This window comes from Manacus candei, unplaced genomic scaffold (assembly GCF_025592945.1).
Source record: "Manacus candei isolate 608988 ecotype Guabito, Panama unplaced genomic scaffold, ASM2559294v1 h1tg000008l, whole genome shotgun sequence".
NCBI classification, from domain to species: domain Eukaryota; kingdom Metazoa; phylum Chordata; class Aves; order Passeriformes; family Pipridae; genus Manacus; species Manacus candei.
Window position 1 is genome coordinate 23,756,195 of NW_026138056.1, and position 27,680 is coordinate 23,783,874.

Consider the following 27,680-nt stretch of genomic DNA (forward strand, 5'->3'; position numbering starts at 1 on the left):
GTGGTACGGTCCGCGCAGGCCCGGGCCGGGCGGTGCTGCGTCCCCAGCGGCCGCGCGCGGCTCTGCAGCCGGGTCGGAGCCGCGGGGCCGCGCGGCGCGCCCCCGATCGCACCGGGATGCGGCACCGCGGGAACCCTGGCCCCGGCCGGGCGGTACTTCACGGGGAGCCGCCCGCCAAGTGCCCCTTGTTATTATTACTATTACTATTACTATTACTATTATTATTATTATTTTATTTTTTAACTTACTGTGTCCTGTTCTGGGTTCCTCAGTACAAGAGGGACACGGAGCTCCTGGAGCGGGTCCAACGGAGGGCAACAAAGATGATTAAGGGACTGGAGCATCTCTCTTACAAGGAACGGCTGAAGGAGCTGAGCATGTTCAGCCTCGAGAAGAGACGACTGAGAGGGGACCTTATCAGTGTGTATAAATATCTAAGAGGAGGATGTCAAGAGGATGGAGTCAGGCTCTTCTCGGTGGTGCCAACCATAGGATAAGAGGCGACGGGCAGAAACTGATGCACGGGAGGTTCCACCTGAATATGAGAAAGAACTTCTTTACTGTGTGAGTGACCGCACAGTGGAACAGGTTGCCCCGACAGGTTGTGGAGGCTCCCTCACTAGAGATATTCAAGAACCGCTTGGACGCAATCCTGTGCCATGTGCTCCGGGACGACCCTGCTTGAGCAGGGAGGTTGGATCAGATGACTCCCTGTGGTCCCTTCAGACGCGGTCCATTCCGTGATGCCGTGAAGCCCGCCCGCCACCTCCCACGGCGCTCCCTTTCCCCGCCCGGTGGGAGGAGGCGGTGGCGGCCGGGTCGCGCCGCCCTCCGGGGCAGGGGGGGGCGCTGCGCGGCGCCGCCCGCCGGGTTCCGGGGCGGTGGTAACCGAGGGGCGCGGACGGAGTCGCGGCTGCCGGCACCGGTGAGCGGGCGGCGGGGTCGCGGCGGCACCCGAGGATCCTCCCCCGCGGTCCCGCCGGGCGGTTCGCAGGGGCCGCACCGAGTCAGGGCGGCGGCGGGGCCGAGGGGGTCCGCCGGGCAGCAGGACGGGCTCCGGGGCGGGACGGGGCGGGGGCGCACCCGGGGCGCAGTGACGGGTCTGGGTGTCCCTGCGGGGGCGGCGGGGCTCGGCCCGGCCCGGCCCGGCCCGGCCCGGCTCGGCTCGTCCCGTCCCTCCGGCGGGGCCGCTTGTTGTGCGGCCGTTGCCTGACAACGGCGCCGCGGTCCGGAAAAGGGGCCGAGCCGCGGGTGCCGCATCCCCGCCCCGGCCCCGGGGGGTCGGTGCCTCCGGGAATGCCCGAGAGATGCTGCCGAGGAGGGAGGGAGGGAGGGAGGGAGGCTGGGAGGCGTGCTCTGCAGGCCGGGGGAGAGACGCTTCCCCGAGCTGTCGCTCTTGGAGAAATAAACCTGATCTCCTGGGTCTGAAACTTTGCCGAAATTGGTGTGTTTTTGCATCAGAATACGTGCTCTGCTCTCTGAGAAGGCAGATAAACCCTACTGTGGAGGGGAAGTAACTCGTGAAACTTGTTGGTTGGTTGTTTAGAGGGTGAATTGCCGTCTTAGTTGCGAAAATGTCATGCTGCTTTAGTCAGAGTTTATTATTTGCGACCAAATTTATTATTTGTCCAGACCCTGGAATCTTTTGTGCTTTTTCAGCCAAGGATTTGAAAGAAACGGCAGTGAAAGGTACAGGAAGCACGTCTCTGGCAGCAGGAGATTATTCCAAGTGCTATTCACAGGGATAGAGAAGCAGCCAGTACTGGCTGCTGTGAGACTTAGGAGGTTTGGGTGAAACTTTGAAAAATGTTTCTCAATGACACAATTGGTGACTCTATAATCTACAAGTACAGTTACTAAATGTGGTGTATTTCAAAACATTTGCTTTTTCAAAGGCTTTTCAAAGCATTTCCCTCCTTGCCAGCCATGCTGCAATTCATAGGGATGGGAATTGCCATTTTGCCAGTGTTCCTGATGTTATTTTAATATTGCAGTAGCACAGAAGAGACAAAATCTATTTGCACATGCTTATTTTAAATTCTGTGCCTCGTTTTCCTGAACAAATAGGAGGAAAAGGGAAAGATTAAACCGGGATGCAATAAGCATTGCTCTAGGTGATAAAGTAGCTACACAATACATAGCTAAATATACTACATAAGATAAATATACACATAGATGTTTTGAATACCTTGAATACAGAGACATGCATTATTAACTCTGGGCATAGACCCATTAAAAATGTCATGTTCAGACCTGAATATCTATTGTTCTTAAATATCTATGTGCTTTTTATTGCTTGGTATATTTGCTTAAGTTGAAGTCTATTTAGCTCACTCTGTAATTATTCAGAGTTTTTGTGCTTTTGTGAAAACTTTCAGTTGGAAAGGAATACAGGTTATGAAAATCTAAAATGTTCCTGAAAGAAAAAATACAGAAAAAATATTTTTATGGAACATTTTCAGACAGTAGTTGAATATATAGCAGCAGTATGTTTAATGAAATTACACTTTGAATAATACCATGTTTTGAGAATGCAAATAATCCAAGATTTAAAGTTCCAAGAGCTAAAGGAAAGCTGATAGATTTGTACTATCAAATGTTTTTTTTAGAAATGGTGTTTACAAAATATTGTGTTTCCCAAAAAGCATGAAAAATATGATGTTTACACCTCATAATTTTGGGAGCATATGATTTGTCCTTGGGTTTTCGACTTCCCCTTTTGTGCTATGCACATGCTCATGGAGTGATGTCTCCAAGCTTGGTTTTTAATCTGTTGCTTTTACTAGTAGTTGCAAGGGCCTAGAAGTGCACAAAAGGCATTCAAATGCATTTCTAAGCTGAAAATGAGCTATTTTGTTTTGATTGGAAGTGGTGTTACAGTGTCAGGCTTTTCCTTGGTGTGTTTGTGCAGTCATGTGAAGCCAGTTTGAAGTGGACAGTTCGCTATGAGTTTAGTGCTGTCACCTCCAGGATAATTCACTGCACACCAAAGGGCTGTGGTAGGCCTCTTCTCAGATAGAAATGTGTTGTTTCTGTCTTTTTATTGTGATTAGTCATGATCTCTTTACATGATACAGTAGATGATAAAGTTGATTCATATTCAGTGGGACATTTGCTTACATGCTGGTATATTTTTGGAGCCTAGCAGTCTATGCATAATTTTCAAATTGTCACTCTTTTGCTTAGAATAATAAGATTTTTTTTTCTTTTTTAGTATAAGATACTCATTTTGCCTATCTCATAAAGTTTGCACTTGTGCATCTTTTAAGAAGATCAACTCAAGCAGAAGGATGTTAAGACTCAAAACATCTAGATATTTCTAAGAAGGATTTGTCTACTTTCCCAGGCTATTTAGCTGTATTAAAGGTATGCTGAATCAACAGTGCTGTAGCATTAGTTGTCTTAGTATTCTCCAAGGCCTGGAATCGCCTGCTTTCTTCACACCAACCAAATTTACCTATGTAGTTCAACTGTAACAGTTTTTTCTTTGTTTTTTAATTTATTATATTGCTCTTTTGAGCAACGTGATAGGAGTGCAGAATGCTGGAATATTCATGGTGTTCCTCATGCTAGATAGAAAATATACTGAGAATACTCCTTTCCTTTTGCTGTCTCTTGGAATAAGTTTGGTACCATTCCCATGCAGTAATTCGGAAACAGTTCTAGAGGTTATAAATGCGATCGTAAATGGATATAAGAAATACAGGTGTTACAGTCAGCGAGCTTTTGAAAAGACTTCTCACAGTGCTTCCTACATGTGGTAATTTTCCTCTTGATGACTATGCTGCACTGATGAGACCAACTTTTACATTTTTTTAGTATGACAAGTTGCTTCAGCCTTTTTTCATTATTCTTATGTAACTTAATAGGCTAAATAAAATTTACCAGTGCCTGGAAACTTATCCTCTTTTAACTTATCCCTTATCACTGTGCAAAACTAATGAGATTAAAGATTTAGGACAAATCAGATGGGGGTATTTATTTTTGGAATTGATTGTCCTGTATTACCACTAGGAATTGTAAATAGGTTGTCCTAGTTCTGCCTCCTTTGTAACAATATTATAATTTTATATTATGAATCAAAAAAGATAAAACGTTTAAAGGAGTACATTCTGAGGAATACATCAAGCAAATGTATTCATTAAATTAAGTTAGCCTGCAATTACTTGGCTTTATCTGATAGCATTTGAGCATTTTTTGTTTTCATCTTACTTCTAGTAAGCATTTATCTAATTCTTTCTGGACACATTATTTTTATGTTTACCAATGTGCTATCTTATTATATTTGAGGTGGTGGTTTGGTTTTTGTTGTTGTTGTTGAAGTTCTCTGATCCTCTTCCTGAAACTGTTTTCTAATATACCTTTATCATTGGCCTAATGTTTACTTCATACAATCCGTAGGCTTTAGAAAGATATCTAATCAGCCTCAAAAAACCTGCTGTATAGTTAGATTAGTATAGATTAGTTTAGATGTTTGTTTAGATACTGAATGTGATGGAATTGTTCAGGAACCTGGATAAGCAATCCTATTTCTTAAGTTCTGTGGGTAGCATTAGAGTGATTTGAGGGTCACAATTTTCTTCTCAGTTTCATGCTTTTTTTAAGTATGGAATAACTTAGAGTTTTTTTTTAATCAGTAGGCTTGGTTTTGCAAAACTTCTGCAGTGGAGTTGAAAACTGAGTGGAGATTAGGATGAGTAGGCTTGTATGCAGTCATTGGTTTTGTCTTTCCCTTTTTTCATGGTTACAGCTTTGCAGTATTTTTAGTTCTAGTAAGACTGTTCTAACAAAGAATATTCAAAATTAACTTTTGTACAGTTTCATTGACATGAATTCGATTGACTCTCATTTTTATTATGAGGTTATCCAGGTGCAGCAATGTACAATAAATTCCACAAATAAGATGCTAAAATTTCTGCTCCGAAGGGCTTTCAGCTAAATAGGCAAGGTGCACAACTAATGAAAGAGAGGTAATCAGCTCTTCTTCGGTACATGTTTTCTTACAGATGATTGGCAGATTATTGCAGAATTGTAGCTATTCTTATTGCCTCTGCTATTTTAGTGGTACAGGAGGTAGTGATACACTCTTGGCTCCAACTCCAGAAACACTATGCATGTATTGTGAGTTTTTTCTTTGTTTTGTTTTGTTTTTAATAAGCTTGATTGTTTTTAAGACTTCTCATGATAGTAAGTTAAGCACAGAACTGACTGTATGATTTGGTACTTATTTTGGACTATATGTGTAATTTGCACTTTTCATACTCTTTTGTCTAGTGATTCCTTTATCCTGTTTACTTTTATGTATTTTCTAATTTTGATTTAATTGTTCACTAATAGTCAGCTTGTACTAGTGTGTAGCAAAGGGCCATTGGTAGACTTGCAGTTAAAGAAACTAACCCCAAACCACTTTAACCGGGTTAGAAAAAAGGATTAGAGAAGTATCTTCAATCTTATAATCTGGAATCTTTGAATTTTCTCTCTGGTGAAACATCAAGTAGTATCCTCCATGAATGAGTTTCCCTGAGTCAGATGTTTTGTTGACTCAGCAAACATCTTAAGAGTTGTAGTTCTGAGGGACAAACTTGATTATTTTTTAACTGCTGTCTTAACCAACTATATAATTGGGCTTTAAATTTTTGAAGTTCTAATGTAAAGGTAATGTCTAAAGTTCTGTATCTTTTCTGTAACGTTAGAAATGATGGCAGATGACTTAGACAAATCTATTGAAGAACACAAGGCCAAGTTTGCACAAGATAAGGCAGAACTTGAAAATGATCCACCTTACATGGAAATGAGGGTAAGACTGTTAAAAAGCTTTCCTGAATATAAGTACTTGTGTTGCTAAGTCTTCTTTTACTGTGCTCTTATAACTGGTTTTTTTGTTAAATTATATATTAAAGATTAAGTAATTTCTAACTTAAATACTTTGTATCTATATGTATGTAGATTTTTAAAAACCTGTATGCTACCAGGTATACACAGTAAGATTTGTGTTTTACAAGTGAGAAAACTCTTGTAAATGGCTATTATTGCTCCTTCCCCCTCCTCCCTAGGGAAGGTGACTATCAGGGATCTGCCCTCTGCTCACTCCAGAGCTGTGGTCTTGGGATATCCTAAACATTTCTCTTACAGAAACTAGGAAATATAAAAGGAAAGTAACAATTAAACAAAATCTGTTCTTATCACAGTTTTCCTATTAGAAATTTTAATGTGTTAATCCAGCATTACTTTCAATCTCTCTATTCTCCAGTGCAAATAATTATGTTACTAATGTTCTTATACATGATATTTCCTTTACCTTGTACTGCAGTAAAGCATTTTATTTTGTTTTCAGAATAAGGAATCAGAGAAGCTTTCTGAGACTAGGAAAATGTTAATTTCCATGGCTAAAGAAAATATACCTCCGAATAGTCAACAGAACTATCCTTTAGGTATAGTATATTCTTTTTGTATGTTTTCTAGATTTAAGTAGCATTTAATTACATTTGGGAATTTTTGCAAGGGAATTACTGCTTTGGATCTTTAATCATAAGATGATCATTGTAATTCAAGTGCATAATAATTCTTCAGTCTTCCAAAAGTCTTGGGATTGTATGGAATTTTATTTATTTTACAGTTACGCTTTTTTTTTTATCAGGAGAATGGGGCAAGCACTTTCTTTTTCTTCCTGTAAAGGTAGTGCCACTAAAAAAAAAAATCCAAACCAACCAAACAAAAAAAGAGAAATCTGCTTGCCAGTCCTTGATAGGTGATATGTCCTTTCCTGTTGTATTTGAGTGAAAAAAGCTTTGAAATTCCATCTCTCATCTGGACTTTACTTCAAAAGGATACATTCCCTGTACTTTGTGACAGGGAAGTAAGAATACTTTTCCTTTCAGCCTCTTAGGTTAAGAGTCCTAGTCCAACTTGACTAAAATGCATACAGTTAAACTTAAGTTTTTCCTTTCAATTGTAAGCATCTTTCAGATGTTTAGGCAGTTAAAACTGTTTGTATTGCTCTGTAATTTTGTTACAATGTACAATGTCCAATGTTACATGTAGTCATTTACTATTCAGGGACAGAACAAGTACTTAGTTTTGGTTGAAATCTTAACTAAGGGAAATGGTTAAATTTGTTTTGCTGTAACTATCAGTATTAGTAACTGTTTTCATTATATATTGTCCTTTTTCTTCTTTTCTTTGTGATTTATTGAAAATGTGTGTGATAGTGTTATTTTCTCCATTTTGATGTTTCTGTAATGTACCACCCTTCCTTACTTGTCCATCTCCTTTCTGTTGGCACTACTGTTTTTCCTTAGTTACACTTGTATAGCTCAGGTTTGTTCTGACAGCTTTAGAGCTTTGTCATGTCCTGTTTCTTGTTGATAGACAACTCTTTTCTTTCAGTGTAGACGCTTTGGGTTTGTACCTCATTAATTTTCATGCTGTGCCTGCTGTAATTCTGGTGTAATTCTGCAGCTTCCAGTGGGAGGTGGAACCTGAGCTTGTGAATCTGTGGGTCTGAACTGATCTTAGCTGCATAAATAAAAACATGGTTTTTGTAAGGGTGTTGTATAAATAGAACTGCCAGCCATCAGAAGACTTTTAGAGGAAAACTTCACAAAAAATACTTGAAATGATAATTGAATATTCCTTGCTGCCAGAAGTCATAATAGATAAACTTGGTTGTAGGACAGCACTTGAATAAGTATCTATCATGCATTTTTGGCAGTTTTATTAGGATCAGCATGTTATTCCTGGTGTTGATAATTCTTTGCTTAACAGTGGAAACATATGATACAGAAAATAGAATATGATAGGTAGTATCCCACTGCCTGACAGTGACAGACCAATACTGAACAGTTAAGCTATTTTAATATTTAAATAACTTTATCATTGTGGGAGAGCAATAATAACATATCATGTTGTGTTTGTTATTACAAATTTGACTTAACTGTTAACGCCTAAATATAGTAACCCAACAAAGTATTACAGATGAGGGGCATTCAGGTGGTCTTAAATGAAAACCAATAAGTAGGTATTGCCATGTCATGGTTTAACCTCAGATGGCAACTAAACACCATACAACCACTCACTCACTCTGTGGTTGGGGAAGAGAATTGGAAGAGTCAAAGTGAAAAAGCTCATGGGTTGAAATAAAAGCAGTTTAATAGTTGAAAAAAAAAAGTGATGAAAAAGAAAATAACAAAGAGAAAGAAATAAAACCCAAGAAAGACAAGCTATACAAATGAAAACAGTTGTTCACCACCAGCTGACCGATGCCCAGCCAGTTCTTGATGTCGTGGGTGGGAGTGGAAGACTTGGACAAAATTTATTAAAGAAACCCTGCTGTTGAGTCATGAGGTCCAGAAAGTATCCAATCTTAGCCTCAGATTTTGTCAATGGTTTAAATTTAAGCAATTATAGAGGTATGATTGGACCGCCTTTGTCCTGCAGGTTTTAATGATGGGAAACTGAGAATATTTATATAAAATGAATAATTTATTATTACAAATGATCAGACAAAAGATCTTAATCAGAATTATTTATTACACAATATAAATCCTAAAAGTACTAGTAGTGTTAGTAAGTAGCAGGAGGGCCTACCCCAGTAAGGCCTAGAATCTGGTAAGATAGCACAGTGCACTATATTTAGGCAATTATTGAAGCAATTATATTAAAGCTAGCAAAAAAAGAAATAATTACTAAGTAGAGATTTGATATAACTTACCCATACCAGTGCTTGTGGGGAGATCTCTTTCTATCAGCCTTGGGGGTGTCCCCAGTGAAAGGGAGGAATCTCCACACACACACCCCAGGAAGGGTTATGTTAGAAGAACCTGACTGTATGAAAGGGGACTGGACTTTTATAGTATAAAGTGATGGACCACTAGTCAGAAATTTACAGGCGAGCTACCAGCTTATCTGTCACATCCAACCTCAAAAAGCAGGATGTATGTTTGGAGTTCAGTGAACCAGGCTGGTTTTAGCATAATTCAACACCAAAAGCATTACCACGGTGCCTCCAGTAACTCACAACAGAGAGCTTGCGTTGCTTGCATTCTCTGACCAGATTCTAGGCCTTCCTGGGGCAGGCCCTCCTGCCACACTCGAGCAGCAGAACCCCCCAACCTCCCCCCTAGTGTTATTTATGAGCATGATGCCATATGGTTTGGCATATCCCTGTGGTCAGCTGGAGTCAACTGTCCCAGCTGTGTCCTCTCCCAGCTCTTTGTCCCAGCCTGCTTGCTGATGGGTGGAGTGAGAAGGAGATAAAGCCTCGATGCTGTGTGACCACTGTTCAGCAATACCAAAAACATCCTTGTGTTACTAACAGTTTCCAGCACAAGCCCAAAACACAGCGCCACACCATCTACTCTGAAGAAAATTACCTCTGTCTTAGCCCAAATCAGCACTTTCTATAATAATAATTTGGATGCTGAAGTGGATGGTCGTTGGTATTATTGGCTGACTGCTTTAAAGCAATGTAATTTCCTGTGGATTAAATCAGACAGGGACTTGTTCTTTGGTAGCTACTAAGTGCACTCTACAGTTCTAGCAATAATGTTGAGATTCAGACTGAATGAAGTGACAGTTATTTCTCATCATTAAATGCATGCAAACGTTTATATAAAAATCCATTTAAAATCTTAGCTTTTTTAATGGAATATGAAATGGCAGATAACTACAGCAATTACACGAAAAACAAAAGCAGAAAACCATTGAAAAAGAAAGTAAATCTCTTATTCTGATGGAAGAATTCAGACAAGTTGCACACAAAATTAGGGTTAATGTATGTTAGCTGCAGTAGTTTTGCTCTGCTAGGCTCTCCTAGAATAAGTTTTTGAAGTGAGTAGTTTTCAGATATCCTGCAGATCACTACCCATGATTGTTATCTCAGTGCTTTTCTGGTGGCCAAAAAGGATCTTCTGTTAAAAAAATTAAGCACTTTTTTGTTTGAATACTTCACATATTTGAATCAAAGCACTTGATTCCTTAATTGTCACTTCTTTTCTTTTTTTTTTTACTGGTATCTGTGAAATTCCTGAATGAATCTTGGTCTGACCTGTTAGTTGCTTTTGGTCTTCTTCTTGGTTTTCTATAACTAATTCAAAAATAATACTTGTGAAAATAAAAGGCAAGAGCAACTAGCTGAAACAAACCATTTCCTCTTCTGTATTCTTTGCACTTATCCCTTTACTGTTGAAATGGTACATTACTTTTTTAAACAGAACTCACACTTACCTTATGTGTGGAATTGGGAGAAAAGTAACTTGGAGGTTGGAGAAGAAGCTCCTGTGCAGATTTTGGTTAGTAGTTGAACTCTGCAAGCTGTTTCAGAGTAGCATATGACATATTTAATCAGGTCCTTTGGTTCTGCAGAACAGCAGGCTGACTCCTGTTTGTCACTTCTTCCCTGTTACACTGTTTCACTGGCTTAGGAGGACAGTTTCAGCTCTGTCAGAATGTATCTCAATCCCAGCCAAACAAACTCATGCAATAAATTGGGACTGATGTAAGAGTAAATCTTGAATATCCCTCTCTTCTCTCTTACTCCTCACTATTACTTTTACATAGATCACAAGATGTAGAAATGCTTAGTAAAAATGCTTAATAAAAAAAGCCCCCACCCAATAGTTGTAATTTTTGTCTTTTGTTGGATGTGTTTGTGGAATTCACTAGCTCTTTGTGGAGAGTGGTGAAAGTGGTTGCAGAGATGGCCTTCTGGGGCAGGGAGTGTTTCTTGCAAAGTACGTTAAGATGTATTTTGGGAACAGCAAACAGCTTGCATAGCATTATTTTTTTAATTTAGCAGCTGTTATGAGACCAGATAGTAATCTCAGAAAAGTACTAATGTGTTTTGGGTCTGCTACAATTAAAAACACTGTGGTGGAAAGAAGAATGATTATAATTATCGTGTGGTCAGATTCTAGTTGTATAGAAGCCAACATATTCTTCAAGTGCTTTGTGCTAAACAAATAGCTTGTTGCTTTCAGTTGCGAATTATGTTTTCTCTTGTGTGACAAGCACAGCATAAAATATCAGATTAATTTAGGAACTAACATGTCAAAGGAAATTTCTTCTGAAACATACATTCACAAAAGAAAAATGTATAATCTTTAGGTTATATTATACTGTTTGTAAACTCTTCAAATGAATTCAATTTATGTTGCTTTTTTTCTTTTTTTTTCTAGTGGAGAGAAAAAGCACAAGGACTAGAGAAAAACTAATATCCAAATACCAATCTATTTTTTTTGTGCTTTCCATCCATCTACTCATACATACTACTGGTTTTTTGGCTGTTTTGTAATTACTGGTTGCATAATTAATTTTTTTTATTGCTTGTGTCAAAATCCAGATGTAGCTTTTGCAGGATGTGCTTTGCATTGATGCAAAATAGTAAATATGATATTTCATGGTGTTAAACTTTCAGGTGACTATGGCATGAGTTTACCTCTTGGAGAGGAATATGAACGAAAAAAACATAAACTCAAAGAGGAACTCCGAGAAGATTATAGGCGATATCTTTCTCAGGTAGGGCTCTTGACTGGTTGCTATACTTTAGTGAGTCTCTTAAAACGATTCTTTCATTTATTTGAATGAAAATTAATGATATCTGCAAAAAATTTTTATAAGAAGGCATTCATTATAAGCTCATTATAATGGCTCATTTCAAAGACTTGGATAAAGGTAATTTCAAAATGTTACCTCTAGGAAGGGTTATATATTTTAGGCTTCTACAGATCTCATTGCCATGAGACTATGTATTACTTAGTACACTTTATTCTGAATACTTTATTTATTTGTCTTTACTTCTTCCTTAGTTTTTTGCTTAAGAATTTAAAATCTGTTACTTCCTTAAGTACTGAACGTATTTTGTGGTCTGTAATTGGGGTAAGAATATTTCTATAATTAGTGTGAGTCCATTTGACAGCTTCTTTTCAATTTTAGGAAGAAAAAAGCTTTGATGTTCTGCTTAACATGAATTACTAAATGTCATAGTCAATTTAAAATTGAAATGATATGTATGAAATGTCATCATCTTGGGAATATTGTGTATCTCCTCTTCGTGAGACAGAAAAAATAAGGAACCAAATAATTTCTGTTATATGAAAATGCTATTTATCAGTGTCTTTAGTTCTTAAAATGAAAAAATGAATTTACTTTAAGAAAGGAAAGAATTTTTGTTAAGTCATCTATTTTTGAATGAAAGACTCTTTTTGAATAGTATCTTCTCCCTGACTTTTAGGGTATATCACAGGCAAAAAGAAAGGTAGGGTGTCTGCAATATAATTTTTTTTTTCTTTCCAATTAGTTGCTTTTTGCTTTGTTTGAAGGCTTTGTGCTCTTGGAATTTAAGAAATCATTTTTATTTTTTTGTGCTTTGTGTGTTTGTGCATGCTGTAGTGATTAGTTGTGACTAACAGCATTGTTTGCTTTGTGCAAAGTTATTAATTATATTTATTATTTTCCATTAGTAATATTTTAAACATTTGTTTAAAATATTGTTTAAACATTTCCCTTTGCAGTTGCTATTGTTACTGTCTAATGCTGACTGTACAATAGTTTTTATTTTAGTAGACATTTGCTTCCAGGCTTATCAGTTACATAGATATTGAGAGTTCAGATCCTTTTTTTTCTCCATGATATACATACTTTATAAGGCTGGTATAAAATAGTAACCTGTGAAATATTATAGTGTGTCATTGAAACCAGTCAGGGATTTTTTCTTCCAATCACTATCATCAGTTGTGCTTAGGGAAGCAGTAGAGTCAGTTATTCAACACCTGGTGGCCAGAATGCAAGAATACAAGTGTTGCGAGGAAAAATAAAACCTCTGGTGTTAGTTTTGCAAGCTTTGGCCAATTGATTTTTAATTATTTATATCATTATACTGTCATGTATCTATAATTTTAAAATTTAACACAGTCCATTCAGGTTGTTCAGATCAAGCAACTTCAGTAACATGTTAGAAACACAACCTGCTGGTTTCTCTGGGGCTTTGAATAACAGAATAAGTAGCATTTGTGAAAAACAATAGCAACAGCAGAATAAACTGCCTTCTTAACCTCTGACCCAAATGATGCTTATGTGATTGTTGCTTCTTGTTTAATCTTAAAACTCCAGATTATTTTCAAAATTAGAATATTGTGTTAAAAATTAATGTTTCATAATTATCACCAAAGTACCCAAATAATATAATTTTTACATTAACTTCTAGTGTTTTATTCTCAACTGAACTTCAGTTTTACAAATTTAGGTTTACAAGGTGGTGTTTTCTGTTTTGGTTTGGTTTGGTTTTTTGTGTTTGTTTTTTTTTTTTTTTTAATGCAGTACATGTTAGCTATATTAAGCTTGTAAAGCCTGAGCAAGAGATAGGATAACAATCTTTGATTTCTTTTCCAATCTCTAATTTCTTTTGCCCACCTAAAGAGATAGTGTAACTTTTAGCAGCTCTCACAGTGATAATTTTTTTTAATTAATAACTTGTTTAATCTTGCTTATCTAGAAAAATGCAGTTTCCATATCAACTTCTGATTTTTGGCAAATATGGTTTTAACATCAGGGATGATCTCCATAGATGTCTTCAGAATGCGTGAAAATAATTACTTAATAATGAGGATTACAGTGTATTTACTTTTTCTAGTAGGAATAAGTTGATTTTCCATATTAAACTAGTTGTCTTGATGCTTGAACGTTTGCAAACCCCTTAAATCTTCTAATGTGTAGTTGTAAAATATAAGTCATAATGATGTGGTTTTGTACTGGAACAGACAGAGCTCTCGAGTGCCTCCAAGCTTTTAAGTTACCCTGCAACATAGATAATGGAAGGAAACAGTGCTAGTGAATACCATATCTCACCCATTCCCTTCTGCAGCCCATGCCACACAAGGAGATGATCCTTTTGTTAAAGATAATCAGATTTATAAAACACAGATGATTGACTGAGAAGGGCCTGGGGATGCTTTTAGTAAAGGAGTGATGTGTGACAAAACCACTAGACCTGGAAGCCGAGGACCTGCCCCAGCATTGGTGTTGGGTTTGGAAGGCAACTACTTTGACTTGCTGCACAGCCCAGTTCCCAAACTGTGACCCAGGGATGTATATGGAGCAACAACATTGTGGTTTTGATGGGAATTTCTGTTCTGAAAATGACTGATGGTCCGTAAGGAATTACAAGATTTAGTAATGGGTCATTATCCTGAAAAGTTTGAGGAATGCTGGTATAGAAAACACTGTTGAGATAAACAGATGTGACTATGCTACTGTTAGCATAGATTCCATCTGTTGAAGTAAGAGGTAGACATGTTTTCTGCAGTTAGAAAAAGCAGTTTTTCATCTTCAGATATCATCTTGGAAAATTCCTCTTATGCTTGTACAGATACTTGTACTTATGCTACAGAAGAACTGAGTGGGGTTTCTTTGAATAAAAATTATTTTTTTAGTACACAGAGACTTCAACAGTGTAACAGGGAAGAAGTGACAAACACTTTCAAACTCAAACTTAAAACTTGACAGAGACATTTACTTTCTGCATTCCTTGACTTCATTCATGCGTTCCAAGAACATTCTACATTTTTAAAACATTAAGGTTGTCTTCAGTGGTTTTTTTTCACTAAATTGCTCAAATTAATTTCAAAAAATATAATTCCTAAAAACTATTTACTTGATTAAGAATTGGTATTTTAAAATATATTGAATGGTTTTAAATTTTTTTTAATGTAGAAAAATTATCTGACTACTGGTGAAGTAGATCCATATACTCAGGGATTATCTCTTCCTATTGATGAGCGAAGATCTGCCAAGGTAAATATATGAAGGAAATTAAGTAAGTGAACTATAACTTGAAAATGAACCTGAGTGTTTAAACTGTTGTGGAAAAAATATTTCTATTCAAGTTTTTTTTGTTTGGTTGTTTGTTTGGTTTGATTTTTTTACACAATAGAACATTTTTGGAGGTGGTCATTAGAATGATTTTCCGAAAAGTCAAGTCTTTACATTTTGCTTGTTTTGTTTGTTTTTATTTTGTTTTTGTTTTGTTTTAAAAAAATTTAATCCTAGGTTACTTGTACTCAATTTTTCATAATTTGATGTATAATTCCATACTGATAGTAGTCTGAGGTTTGCTACTTCTGTTCCACAACTAGTGGTTGTGCTTGGGTTTTGTTCAGCAATAAATATTGATCTGATAAAGAACATTGGTTTTGTTATAATTGTATATGCTTTTCTACTTTATTGCTCTTCTTACTGCAGCCTGGGGATTGTTTTAAAAATATTTGCTCGTAGGTGTTTCTACAGTGATATTTTTACCAGTTCCTAACAGCACTGAAGGAAGTGTGCTTTCTGCTGTGCACAATTTGCTTTGATGTCTTTTGCTTACGCTTAACCTACCCACTTACCCTCACACGCTTCTTTTTTTTTTAACAGTTGAATCTGGAAATCTAAATAAAAACTGATTTAATATTTCACATATTACCTGCTGTTAATATAGGAATCTTCCCAATTTCAAATCTTTCATTGAGAGTACAGATGCTAATTTGTTTTATGAATGGAGTACACATACTCTTTCTGGGTTTAGCCCCTTTGATCTCCCGGAGGTTTCTTAGCAGTTTATGATCTTGCTTTCATTTGTTGGAGTAGTATACCAGCCATGAAAGTCTCCCTGCTGTTGGAGCTTCATGGAGGTTCAATTATGAAAATGCAACATGCTTATGTGAATTTTCTTTACCTCTGGTCCATTCCTCTGATGTATGGTATAATTCTGTGAAAGCCAAAATCAGTCTTACAGGAGTCATCTCCCCTCATGCCCTCACATTGTTGGTCTTATAATCCCAGTTCCTTTCTTATATTTGCTTGTAAATTGTACCAGGAAGTTGAGTCAGCAGAAACACTGTAATTTATCAAAAGTTTTGCTGATTCTACAAGTGCAACTGTTTGGTTGTTAGGATTAGTCAAACCACAGTGGACATACAAGGAAGAAAGACAAACTGTGTTGCTGTAGGAGGACCAGACATTTGCACTTCTGGGAGTTTTATTTCTTTTGGGTGTTTTTTAACCTATGTTGGCTTGAGGTTGCACTGTTGATCTGTGTTTGGGACTAACTGTCGTTGTAACCTGGTGCAAGGCTTCTGTTTTGGGATGTGTTGGTCTTGCCCTTGCTGTGCTTACTTATACTTTCTGCCTCTCTTGTGGTGGTTTGGCCATATGAGGAGCCAGGTGAGAACTCAAATAAGTAAAATTGCTCTTGTGAAAAAGCCCCAAACTCCAAGTTACATGAATGGAAAAAGGAGGCAGCAAGAATGAAATGTCCAGAAAGGGGAAAGGACTCCTCCTCAGTGGCTGCATGCACTTGTACTGAATTTGTGTTATCTTCAGGTTCTCATGAGCTGTGTGTTAACCCTTGCAAGCATGTGTGCTGAAACAGTGCAAAATAAAGTATCTTTGATTAATTCTGTGGAAACTGAAGATGTATTTGAACTGGGAACATGTTTGATCATTGATGGTTTTATATCATAGCAGGTCAACATTTATTGAGATTGTCTGTTTGTACAGTTGTGTTATATCCTTTTTATGCTTTTTACCCATTTATTGCTGTTGCAGAACCTAGAAGCTGCCAGAAGATGTCACACTGTGCCCTGCTAAACAGTTGGTTTCTGGGCAGATAGGGATGAGAGGTTGACATTTGCATTTTGATTTCCTTCAGTACAGTCACACAGCATATTGAATTTTCTGCTGAGTGTTTTGCCACCTGTTAAAGACAAGGCTTGCTTCTCAGCTTTGGAAAATGCCTCTCAGGCAGCTTTCATGGCTGTCTGCATGTTTTATATTGTCACTGTTATAAAACCTAGACACAGATTTTGGGGAAAAAAACCAAAAATCAAACCAAACAATTTTGGCGACTATTAGTATGATTTGCAAATCTATTACGAGTCTGGTATTTCTATGGTGATTGAGGTATAAATTTTTTTTGTTGGAAATTTGTTCATGAGAAAGTAAATTTATATGTAATGTTCGGATTTTTTTAATACCTTTTCTTTTCTTTTTTTTTTTTTTTTTTTTTAAAATGCTGCAGTGGAAAAGAGCATGATTTGTACTGTTGTAATATAATTATCTTTTTTTAATTTATGTGATGGTTGGAACGAGGTAGTATAAGAGATGCCCCATGCTCTAAGCACAAGGTAGTAATATCAAGAAGTAATGTAAGTTAGAGTTTGCTTTATCCAGAGACTTGTATTTCATATATTATTAGGCTATGGATGTGCAGCTCATGTGTATTTTTGGACCTGAGCAAGCTGGTTATAAATATTGTCACCTTGAAAAAGCAGCTAGGGCAATGTGGATAGATCATTTTTTTCCCTGTTTTTTCTTGCATTTTTTGCACTTTTGACTCTTTTACTGTCAAGTTCAAGTCAAATTTAACTGCTTGTTTGAATTTCACAGTTCTTGTTGTACTCTAAGCTATAATTGACGCATCTTTTCTATACATGTATTTGTTGTCCTGTTTTAATTATGAACAGGACAAGTCACAACTAATCTTAACACACAATAAAAATCGTATGTGTAAAAATCATCTGTAAATACATTCAGATTGGAAATTAGAAAGTGGTTTCTAATTGTCAAGGGAGTGAGTCCTTGGAAAATTTTGGAATAGGTTTAGCAGGAGGAAGCCTAACTACAGGTTAGGCTACAGTTGATCTACAGTAGCACCACTGGGGACTAGACTTCATGGCCAAGGAGCCGACTTCTGCTTACAGATTTCAGATTAGGGGAAAGTACTATGTTCAAAAATGAATAAAAACCTCAAAGCAATTCAAGCCTTATTTGTACATCACAAAGACTGGGGGGGGCAAACACACAGTTTGCATGTATTCACTTAATACTACAATTCTATGAAGTTAAAAGCTACTGAAAATGCTAAATTATGATGCCCTTTTCAATGCCTATTTTAGGAGAAATTACGACTTGAAAGAAACAAGGAGTACAATCAATATCTCAGGGATAAAGAAGAATGGAATGAAAGGCTAAGGAAATTAGGGAAGAAAAACAGAGAGGTAATACAGTTTTACAGTCTTACCAATGACTAAGACATAGAAAGTAAGACAAAACAAGCAAATTATGTTGTTCAATGAGGCCAGTTTTATTGATGTGTCTAGGAGGTCCTGGTTACAACTCATACAGTACAGTTCTTGATTCCTGCTTCCATCATATCTGTGTCATAGATGGGTGCTTTCATTCTTCTATGTGTCTAAAGCAAATCCCTGGGTTGTTTTTGGTGATAAAAGTGGTAGCCAAAAAAGCTGTCTCTTTGAATAAAATATTGAACCTTATATAGCTTTTATTTGCAGATGCTCTTTTCCTTAGTCTGTGTCCAGTTCATGAGAAAGCAAGGCAAGTGCAGGCAACTGTCCAGAATATGAGGCTGTGCATTTGTGAATAAAAAACAAAAATTAAAAAAATTCACTACCGAAAGTGAGCTAGACACATGCAGAATTGAAATCATGTTCTGATCTGAGGCCTTTGATTTGTATGGCAGTAAGCAGGTAGGAACACATGCACACTCATCTCCACTGGATGAGGGAAAGAATCAGAAGGGTAAAAGTGAGAAAACTTGTAGGTTGAGTTAAAGACAGTTTAAGAGGTAAAGCAAAAGCTGCACGCGCACAAGCAAAGCAAAATCAGGAGTTCATTCCCTATTTCCCATGGGCAGGCAGGTGTTCAGCCATCCCCAGGAAAGCAGAGCTCCATCATGTGTAACAGTGATTTGGGAAGTCAAATGCCATCACTCTGAATGTCCCCCTGCCCTTCTCCTTTCCCCATCTTTATCTGTTGAGCATGACATCCTATAGTGTGGAATATCCCTGTGGTCACTTGGGGTCAGCTTCCCTTGTACCCACAGCCACCTTGCTGGTGGGACACCATCAGAACCAGAAAGTCTTTGGCACTGTGTTAGTGCTATTCAGTAGGAACTAAATTATCCCTCTGTTTTCATCATAAATTGGAAGCATAGCCTCATACAAGCTACTGTGAAGAAATTTATCCCAAACCAATGCAACAGCCAATGGGATTTTTAGATCTAATTAACATTGTTGTGAGACCCTTTGCTTTAGTAGACTGGAAGCAATATATTGATCTGAGAAATCTGCTTTCTAATAATAAAATCTTTTCTGGAAAGGGTAAATTTTATTTTTAAAATATTTTTGCCTCAGTTTAATAATTTGGAACTCCCTAATGTAGGTTTGATTTAAGAAGGCCTTCCACTTCTTTTTAATACAGAAATTCTGAAGTGTACACTAGCGTGAGAGCTAGGTCGTTCCACGAAGTGCCTTGTATTTGTACTCAAAACATCTGAAAGTTTATTATTATTAAGTGCAAATAACCATGTATGTTTAATTTCTCTCCAGAAGAATGTTTCTTGTTTCTAGAAGAATTGTTTTCTTATGTAAAAGGTCTTATGTAAAGATCTTTTCCTCCAAGTACATTGGAGTGTCATATAGTTGAAAAGTATTTTAGTCTGTGAAGACATGTAGAAGGCAGTATTCAGGCATCCTTTAGATGTTGAAATTCAATATCTGTTTCTTAACTGACTTCTTGAAGGGTTGGAGTGCTGCACAACAGCGATCCCTAGGAAACTGGCAGAAATGCTGCTTGTGTTTGTGTAACTGAGTCTGTAAATTTCTAAAATTTTTCTGCATGTTTGGGCATTTATGTTTCCTTATCTGACTTGTCTAATGAAATCTATTTAGGGACTCAAGGTTTTATCTTTTTGCTTTGTTTGTCATCCAGTTGGACTTTAAAGTTTTATTTTTATTATTCTTGTGTAGAAACAATTTTGCTGTCATAAAAGAACAAACAGGAAAAAAGCCTGGTGACTATTTGTTGAGATTATGCCATCTCTGAGGGATATTTAACTTGGAGTGAGAGTCAAATAACATATGTGACCTCAAAAGTTTGATCCAACAGTTTAGATAATCCTAGGATAAACTTCAGTTCCAAGGAACCTCTGGAAGTCATATAGTACAATCCTCTGCCCAGAGTAGGGTTAATTCACAGTTAGATCAGGTTGGTCAGGCCTTATCTGGTTGAGTTTTGAAAGGATGAAGTATGCACAGTTCCTCTGGGCAACCTGTTCCACTGCTTTAACTTCTTGATCTGAACTTCTATTCCTCTGTATCCCACTGGAATATCCTTTGCTACTTGTGACTGTTGATTCTTTGAAAACCATTATTCTGGCATCTCTAACTATCCTTTAGGTAGAGACTACAATTACTAGTTCCTCCTGCTCCATACAAACCCTCCTTAGCCTTCTTCTTCCAGGCTGAATAAACCCAGCTTTGTCAGCTTCTCCTTTAGGAGCTCAAATGCCATCTCAGTAGCCATCCTCCAGTTCATCATTATCTGGAGGGGGGGAGGGAGAGCAGAAACTGGGCACACTACACCAGAACCTGGATACTGAATAAATACTGAGCAGAGAAGGATCACTTACCCTGACCTGCTGACAACAAGTAATGCAGCCCAGGTTGTTGTTAGCAGTTATCACTGCTGAGGGTCCTCTACTGACTCCTGTGCAGCTTGTTGCTCACTGCTAACCCAGGCCTTTATCTGCAGAACTGCTCTCTAGGCAGTTGGTACCCAGCCTGTGCTGTGTGTGGCATTGTTCTGTCTCAAGTGCAGAGTTTTGCCTTTGCATTTGTTGATCTTCATGAGGTTTTTGTCAGCATATTTCTCCAGTTTGTCAAGACCCTTCTGAGTGGCAGTCACACCCTCTAGTACACTGATCCTTCTTCCTAGTTTGGTGTCATTTACATCCTTAATTTATTTTTCATTATATTTTGTAAAGTATGAGTTACTTTTATCTTTATTCCATAAATGAAAGATTAGTGCACAGAAATACTACAGGATTTATCCAAACCCATGTTGTTTGTTAGAACTGTGTGTTGAACTCTGGTCCAGTGTGTCATAGGTTTGGTTTTTATTTACTAAACTATCCTTCCTCATAAACACTTCTCCTGGAGAGCAAAGAAATAGATTAAGAAATAGTCAGGTTAAAAGGTTGTATTGATAGGGAAGAAGTAGACTTGTCTGAGTCTGGATATAATAAAGATATCTAGTCTCTTGGTGAGGTGTAAAGTTCCAAGTGGTTTTTTGATTATTTGCACCTCTGAAACTGAAAGTCAAATTAGAGTTGGTAAAAGGCCTGTCCAGGATTGATAGCTATACTTCTGAAACACATTAGATACAAGGAAGAGTACCTTTTTTAATCTCAAGAAAAATAAATAAAACACTAGCTTTTAAGCACTTCTGGAAGTATTTTCCTTGCTCACCTCTTACCTTTCTTCCAGTACTTGTTTAGGGATTGTTTCAAGCAATACAAAACTAAGGTTTTACTCAATATTATTAGATTTTATTCAGATCTTTTAATATTTTTTTCCATTAAACAGAATGAGATGGACAGGAATAAAAAAGCTGTTGCTGTTACCAGGCTCAAGCCAGATCTACGTACAGAAGTACAGCCCTTTAATACAGGTGCAGAACCTCCCAAGAAGGATGCCTTTACTTCTACAGAAGATTATGAAGAGCTGCAAAATAAGAGATGGCCGGAGGAAGACAGGTACCACAGGTTAGATGATGAGGTTGAATTAAGAAGTCGACTATTAAATAAAAGACTCGATGCAGATTTGGATGTTCCCAATGGAAGACATCATGGATTTGCTAGCCAGTCTGTAATTCCTGTTAGGAAGCATCACAGACTTGATGAAGATCGTGATTTTGGTAGAAGATACTACAGGGTGGACTATGATCCTGAGATAAGTGAAGAAACGGACCCTAGATTTAGATGTGAAAGCACCTATGACAGAAGAACTCCCCGGGTTTTTCATGCTGAAAGGTATTCTTAATTCCACTTTCTCCTTTATTTCCGTAGTGCTCATTGACAGCCGTGGCTTGCTGTCATTGAAAATTATACAAGATTCCCATGTGAAAGCAGGATTTCTGTACTTACTTATGAAAAGGAACTTTGCAATAATTTATGGGAAAAGTGTTGAACAATTGGACCAGTACCTAAGACTATACATCATAGATTAAGGAGCATTATATATATTATAGCAAACCAAGGATACTAGGGAAATTACCCCAGAAGAAGCAGCCCAAAATTAATTTTTATGAGGAATGGTTTCCCAGAAAGCATGTTATTATTTGAGAGCAAACACCTGCACTGGAAACCCAGTGTTCTGTTTTCTTAGTCTGTAATAGTAGTAGCAAGTCAATTTTCAGTTCAGATTCCAAAACTGGTTTGAGCTTCAATTTTTGGTACATGCCACTGTGTGTATAAGATGCAAAAATGTGTTTTTAAAAAATCTTCTTTTTTACTCCATGTCTTGATAAATGACGTGCTTTAAACCTTTGCGTAATTGAATCAAGTCCTGATGGTTTTAATAGGTGCTAATCTCTGTAATAACTACACAGGTTGAATAAACATTTAAGAAAGCCCAAACTGATCAAAAGAGGGTGTCTCAGATAAATCATTCAGGAGGAAAACTGATATTATGTACTGTTCAGTATTAAATAGTCTTTACTGTGTTAATTGATATGGCAGTTTTGTTACTTTGACATAAATTGTTAATCATTCTCCTCCAGCTTACTCACTTAAAAGAAAAAAAAAAAGTATACCCTTCCCAATCATTCAAGGTTTGGCAGTCTGGCCACCTTTGGTTATTCCATTGCAAGAACTGGTTGCTTTTAAAACCACGAGTTGTGGTGCAAAACAGTACCAACCTGGAAACAGATGTGTTTCATATAGCTAAATTCAAATGAAATAAATCGGTAAAGTTTATTGTAAACAAATTTTTAAAAGGGGCTTTAAGGGTGTTCATTTGTTCACTTTCCAGATCTTGGGAACATGAGTGTTATAGCTTTTTTTTTTCCTGTTGCCAGAATTATTTTCCTGCAGTTGCTTTAAGTGAAGGAAACACCAGTGTCCTTTCTTTGTAAGGCAAAATAAAGACTTTTTTTTCCTTAGATTTAACACTTCTAGAAAAAACAAAGGCAAATTGTACTACTTTCAACCGTGTTAAATATTACAGTCATGTTTCACTGTTAGTTGCTGGTGGACTGGTTAAATGATCTTTTGAGTTGTTGTTTACAGGGATAATTTTCTGGATAATAGTGCAAATTAATAACTGGGGGGGAAGCCTTAAAATGCTTATCTGTTTTAAAAGCATTTTTTTAATTGAATGATCTCATGCTGCTTTTCCAGTTTTTAATGCCACTAGAGTTAAAATATTTTTTCTCAAAAGGTTTTGATAGTCTTTATCAAAAAAAAAAAAAGTAAAGGAATTAGATCTATGGATAAAATGAAATGTCTGGAAGCTTTTTCAAGAGGCAGACTAAATAAATGGGTTATTTCAAAGTTTCAGACTGTGTTCTGATGTGCTTCTAAAAGCCTGTATTTATTCATATAGTGTTTCTGAAAAAGACTAGCAAATGGAAACAGTGGTTAAATAGAGAAGAGGAATAAGATTGCCTGTTTTCTGCTGAATGAGATTCAGAGAAGACAAAATTGAAGGTTTTAGGGTAGAGTCAGCTTGTCCTATAGCTTTTCAGAAAGATAAAATATTAGAAACTAAACTTGATGTCTAACAAAGATAACCAAAGTATTTTTGAGACTAACAGCAAGTTTAATAATCTGTGTTAATTTATACCCAGAAGGATGAACGTCCTCTTTTTATTAGGTAGCTGTTTACCACTGTCTAATGCAGTTGGACACAGTCTAATATTTAAAATATAAAAATAACCATTTGATAACGGTTTGTTTCTCAAAAAATTTATACAGAATTATATAGATAAACGATCAGCAAGCATAGTGTTTGAACCAACACTAGACATCATGTTGAATAGAAGTATACTAGTTATTAATTATTTCAGAAAACGTGGATGGTGCTTATATAATGTATCTGTGATCAATATATCACTAGGCAATTCATTGCTTATTCAGAGAGGCCTCTGAAACAGCTTTAGTTCCAGTTTTCTTTTAAAAGAAAATATAGAAGATAGTCTTATCTTTGCTATTGGCAAACTTGGTGCGTCTTCTTAAAAGCAGTTGCTGGACCACCACCTGAATGGCCTGAACTTAAATTTGTACATGAAGTTCTTTGGGATTTTGTTGGTGTATTTTCTATTACTGAATGTTTATTAAAAATTAATTTTCAGTATTTTTTTATTAAATGTGTTTTTTAATCTAGTACTTTTTTCTCCTTTGCAAGGAGCTCCGCTTAACCTCCTATGAACTACATTCAGTCTCTTTTCAAGGAGAAATACATCTCTTATTGACAGCTCAGCTTCTGAAGAGTTAGTATTTTTTTTTTATTTCAGGCAAAGTCAACTTTTCCAGAACACATGCGGTTCATGACAGAAACTAAATTCATAAGGAGGCATATTTTTGTTTTCTGTGCTAAAGTCCTTATGTTCCTAAATGGGATTTATTAGTTTTGAGGGCAGCTTTTCATAACAAGACTTTTCAGAAAGGCTTCTGTTTTGATGGAGCCGTGGCATATTTCAACAAATAGAAATGGTGCCAGGGAAGTGAGAAGAATTGCAAAATATTTTGGTTCTTAAGGGTGGAATGCTTTAATCCATTGCCAGCAGTCAGGTGCATCCTATGGACAGGAGACAACAGCTTCTTGATTGATTTGGGCCAATATGTCTGGGCCTGCTTTGCTGAACTTGCTGCTTTCTACAAAAAAAGGTTGCCTTTTGAATCCTAAGGTTTGTTTCTTTGCTTCCTCCCTGCATCCTTTCATTACACTACGGACTGGGCTTTCTCTTTCCTAGCTGCATTTGTCTTACATGACCAGCCTCGTAAGGAGCAGATTGATCATCATCAAAAAGATGATCTTGATCATGAAACGAGATCATGTTATGCAAAGAGGGTGGATGTTGTTCTTTCATGTTGTTGTTTTTTGGGTTGTTATGATGCCAAATCAATGTTTAATAATCTGCTTGCTTCCTTTTGCCTTTGATTATTGGCTTTTATTTCAATTACGGAAGACCTGTGGTTCTTTTTGCGTAAGAGATGAGGCTTTTTCCATGTTTACCTATGTTTTTTTTTTTGATTTTTTTGTTTGCTAAATAGGAAGTCCGTGGCTCTGTCCAGCTCTGGAAAATATATGATTTTGTTAGCATTTGTTAGGTACTTTATTTTTCATTGAATACCTATTCTTGTCTTATTTTGTTGAGATAACTTGAAGTCCACAATAAAGAGTTGTTATTTTGCAAGACGAGAAAAGCTTATAAATTCAACCCCCCCAGATCATTTTAGGAACAGCTCTCTTGTGTTCATACAATATTTGGCATCTTTGAAGTTACTTGAAGTTTCAATCATATCACTTCATATGTAGATAACTCAGATTTTAGCTCCTGAATTTTTGTATTCACCATGTTTCCTGTCTTTTATCTTGATCAAAAGTCACCTCTCCCTTTTAAATTCTATCAGGTGCATAGTGAAGGGTAGGTTGTCATTAAAGAAGCTTTTCATATCTGAATTGGTTGTTTCACCAGACTTGCCCAATAGCTGTGCATCAAAACCTATTGTAGACTTTGTTAGCTCCTGGGGATTAAGAGCAGCAAGATCTGTTACAATTAATGCAGTGAATGAATGTCAAAAGCCCATCAGCTCTCAAAACTCTTAACCAGGCTCAACAGTTAAAGGTTGCATGAAAGCAGGCTTGGGAATTCACACTCCTGACAAAGAGCTGACTCGACTGTGCTAGCAAAGTGAATTATTTCTAGAAATTTTGTGTGATATTTTCAGAACTGGTTCTGCTGTCCAGTGTGCAGTCAGGCTGAAAATACATTTACACGAAACTACTGGACCTTCCATTTCAGATTGGATGTTTTTAGGCAAGCATAGCTGAATATTTTCAGTTTCTTTAAGGCCCTGTCTGAATGGAATAGTAAGAGACATACCTGTAGATTATGAAGACGAATTAAAGGAGAGAGCATGTATGTAGCAGATCTCAAGAACTGGAGATTCTAGATGTGTTATACTGTGTATTCTTCTGATAACTGCACTACAAAATCATGATGAAAGGAAAATGTTAATTTAAAATCCATGGTATGTTGTCTGAAATGGCTGATAGTTTTTCCTGCAGCTAGTATAACAAGAAAAACATGTTTCCTCTGAGAACAGCCATTGAAACTTGCATGCCAGTTTTCTTTTTGAATCAATAGATCACCTATTTCTCCAACTGAAGACTTTTATTGATTCATATAATGGGGAATCCTTTTTTGATAGTAGTTTTAAAATTCCTTTTTTTTCCTGTTGTCTTGGTTTTGCAAGTCCTGAAGTGATTTAAGTGTATGAGGCAGAAGCAGAACACTTGTAAAGCCCTTACATAAACTTGACTGGCACCATACAGTCTGTCAACATGGTCGAAGTGCTCAACTGAGTCAGTGTTGCTGATGGCTGGAGAAACCACAGGCAAATGGGAACTGTAAGAAGCGTCTTCTTGCCAGGCAGTTTTTTGCTTTTGCTCCTGCTATTTCTTTGGATTGTTGGAAAGCTGTTTTTCATATATGTATCACACAGTGCCCTAAGTGCATCTATCATGTTTCACACAGACTGTGAAAGAAATTCTTGAGTTTAATCGCTTGGTTTTCTTTTTTGCCTCTGCCAGAAATCAGGTACAGATTCATCCTTCAGCTAATGAGGAGGCCAGGTCTGCAGCTGAAATGCGGTATAGAACAGGCCTTGTTCTTGGTATGTATAAGAACCTAACTAATGACACTGGGTTCAACTTTCCTTGCATATGTTATTTTTCCCTGTGAATAATTAAAACCTAGAAAAATGAGCTTTTGTTTTCCCCCTTGTGCTAGTTGTCTCCAAGACAGGTAAATAAATACTATTGACATAGAAAAAATAAAGAAAAACATGTTTTCCCCCTTAATGCAACAGGACTTTCTGATTAATTTTGAAGAGCCCAAGTTTCTTCTTAGATATCATTAACAGCTTAAGGTCCAGATATGTAATTACATTTTTTTTTTTTTACAAAATGAAGCATAGGAGAAGTCTTAACCTCTGTATTGTTAAAGACACAACTTTATAGTGAATTTTAATTGCAGAAGTATGGAAAATGGTAATTTTCACAACCTTGGGCAAGAATAAAGGATTCTGATCATCTCTTACTGCTTAAACATAGCCATAAAATTTAGCAGGGAACATTAGTGTGGAGAGTAATCGAGAGAAATACTGTAAAAGGCATAGCATTCCTAGCTGAATTCAGAAAATTATAAGATAAGAATAAATGAACTGCAGTAGTAGTTCTTTAGATGGGAGCTTTTGAAGGCAAGCTAGGTTTGAATTATGAAAGGAATGATTAACAGTTGTCAGAATAATTTCTGTTTATTCTTTCATTTGAACTTACCTGATCTTCAGTGCTATATGTAGCAGGTAAAGTTTTTTGGAACTGTTTAAAGGCAGCATTAAAACAGTGGTATTGTGGTGGTCAGTCTCTGGTCTGTCTAGTCATCTCATTTGTGGTAACTCGAGTATACAGAGTTGTGAATTTGTATTCCTGGCAGTTCTGGTTAGAAGAGTATTGTTAGCTATGTTGTATAAAGATTAAGTAAATTAAAACTTGAAATTTTTGAAAATGAGAAGTGATTTCAGACTCTCTCAAAATCACAAACTGTGAGGTTATCTTGCA

At 37.0% G+C, this 27,680-nt stretch overlaps 2 protein-coding genes across 6 annotated transcripts in view; one reads left to right on the top strand and one right to left on the bottom strand.

Moving 5' to 3' along the window:
* Window positions 1-33: 33 nt before the first annotated feature.
* On the bottom strand, window positions 34-1,687 carry LOC127461494 (basic proline-rich protein-like). 2 transcript variants are annotated; one of them, XR_007900093.1, is made up of 2 exons: window positions 621-827; window positions 34-535 (listed from the first exon to the last, which is right to left on the bottom strand). XR_007900093.1 is itself a non-coding variant. In XM_051769348.1 (2 exons), exons 1-2 carry the CDS (start codon window positions 1,456-1,458, stop codon window positions 449-451), a joined length of 462 nt encoding a protein of 153 aa, XP_051625308.1. In that variant the 5' UTR covers window positions 1,459-1,687; the 3' UTR covers window positions 34-448. The 2 variants fall into 2 exon arrangements, 1 of the variants encoding a protein (XP_051625308.1); XM_051769348.1 differs by lacking the exon at window positions 621-827 and adding an exon at window positions 1,084-1,687.
* The window catches only part of CSPP1 (centrosome and spindle pole associated protein 1), a 65,836-nt gene continuing 38,982 nt past the window's right edge, over window positions 827-27,680 (top strand). For 2 of the 4 annotated variants that reach the window (XM_051768389.1, XM_051768407.1), the window contains exons 1-9: window positions 827-925; window positions 5,694-5,797; window positions 6,335-6,431; window positions 11,414-11,514; window positions 12,230-12,253; window positions 14,707-14,787; window positions 17,931-18,032; window positions 21,420-21,865; window positions 26,652-26,734. In XM_051768389.1, the coding sequence (XP_051624349.1) occupies window positions 5,696-5,797; window positions 6,335-6,431; window positions 11,414-11,514; window positions 12,230-12,253; window positions 14,707-14,787; window positions 17,931-18,032; window positions 21,420-21,865; window positions 26,652-26,734 (1,036 nt within the window). In that variant the 5' untranslated portion in view covers window positions 827-925; window positions 5,694-5,695. The remainder of the gene's footprint in view (window positions 926-5,693; window positions 5,798-6,334; window positions 6,432-11,413; window positions 11,515-12,229; window positions 12,254-14,706; window positions 14,788-17,930; window positions 18,033-21,419; window positions 21,866-26,651; window positions 26,735-27,680) is intronic. The other 2 variants (XM_051768398.1, XM_051768417.1) reach the window with 2 other exon arrangements.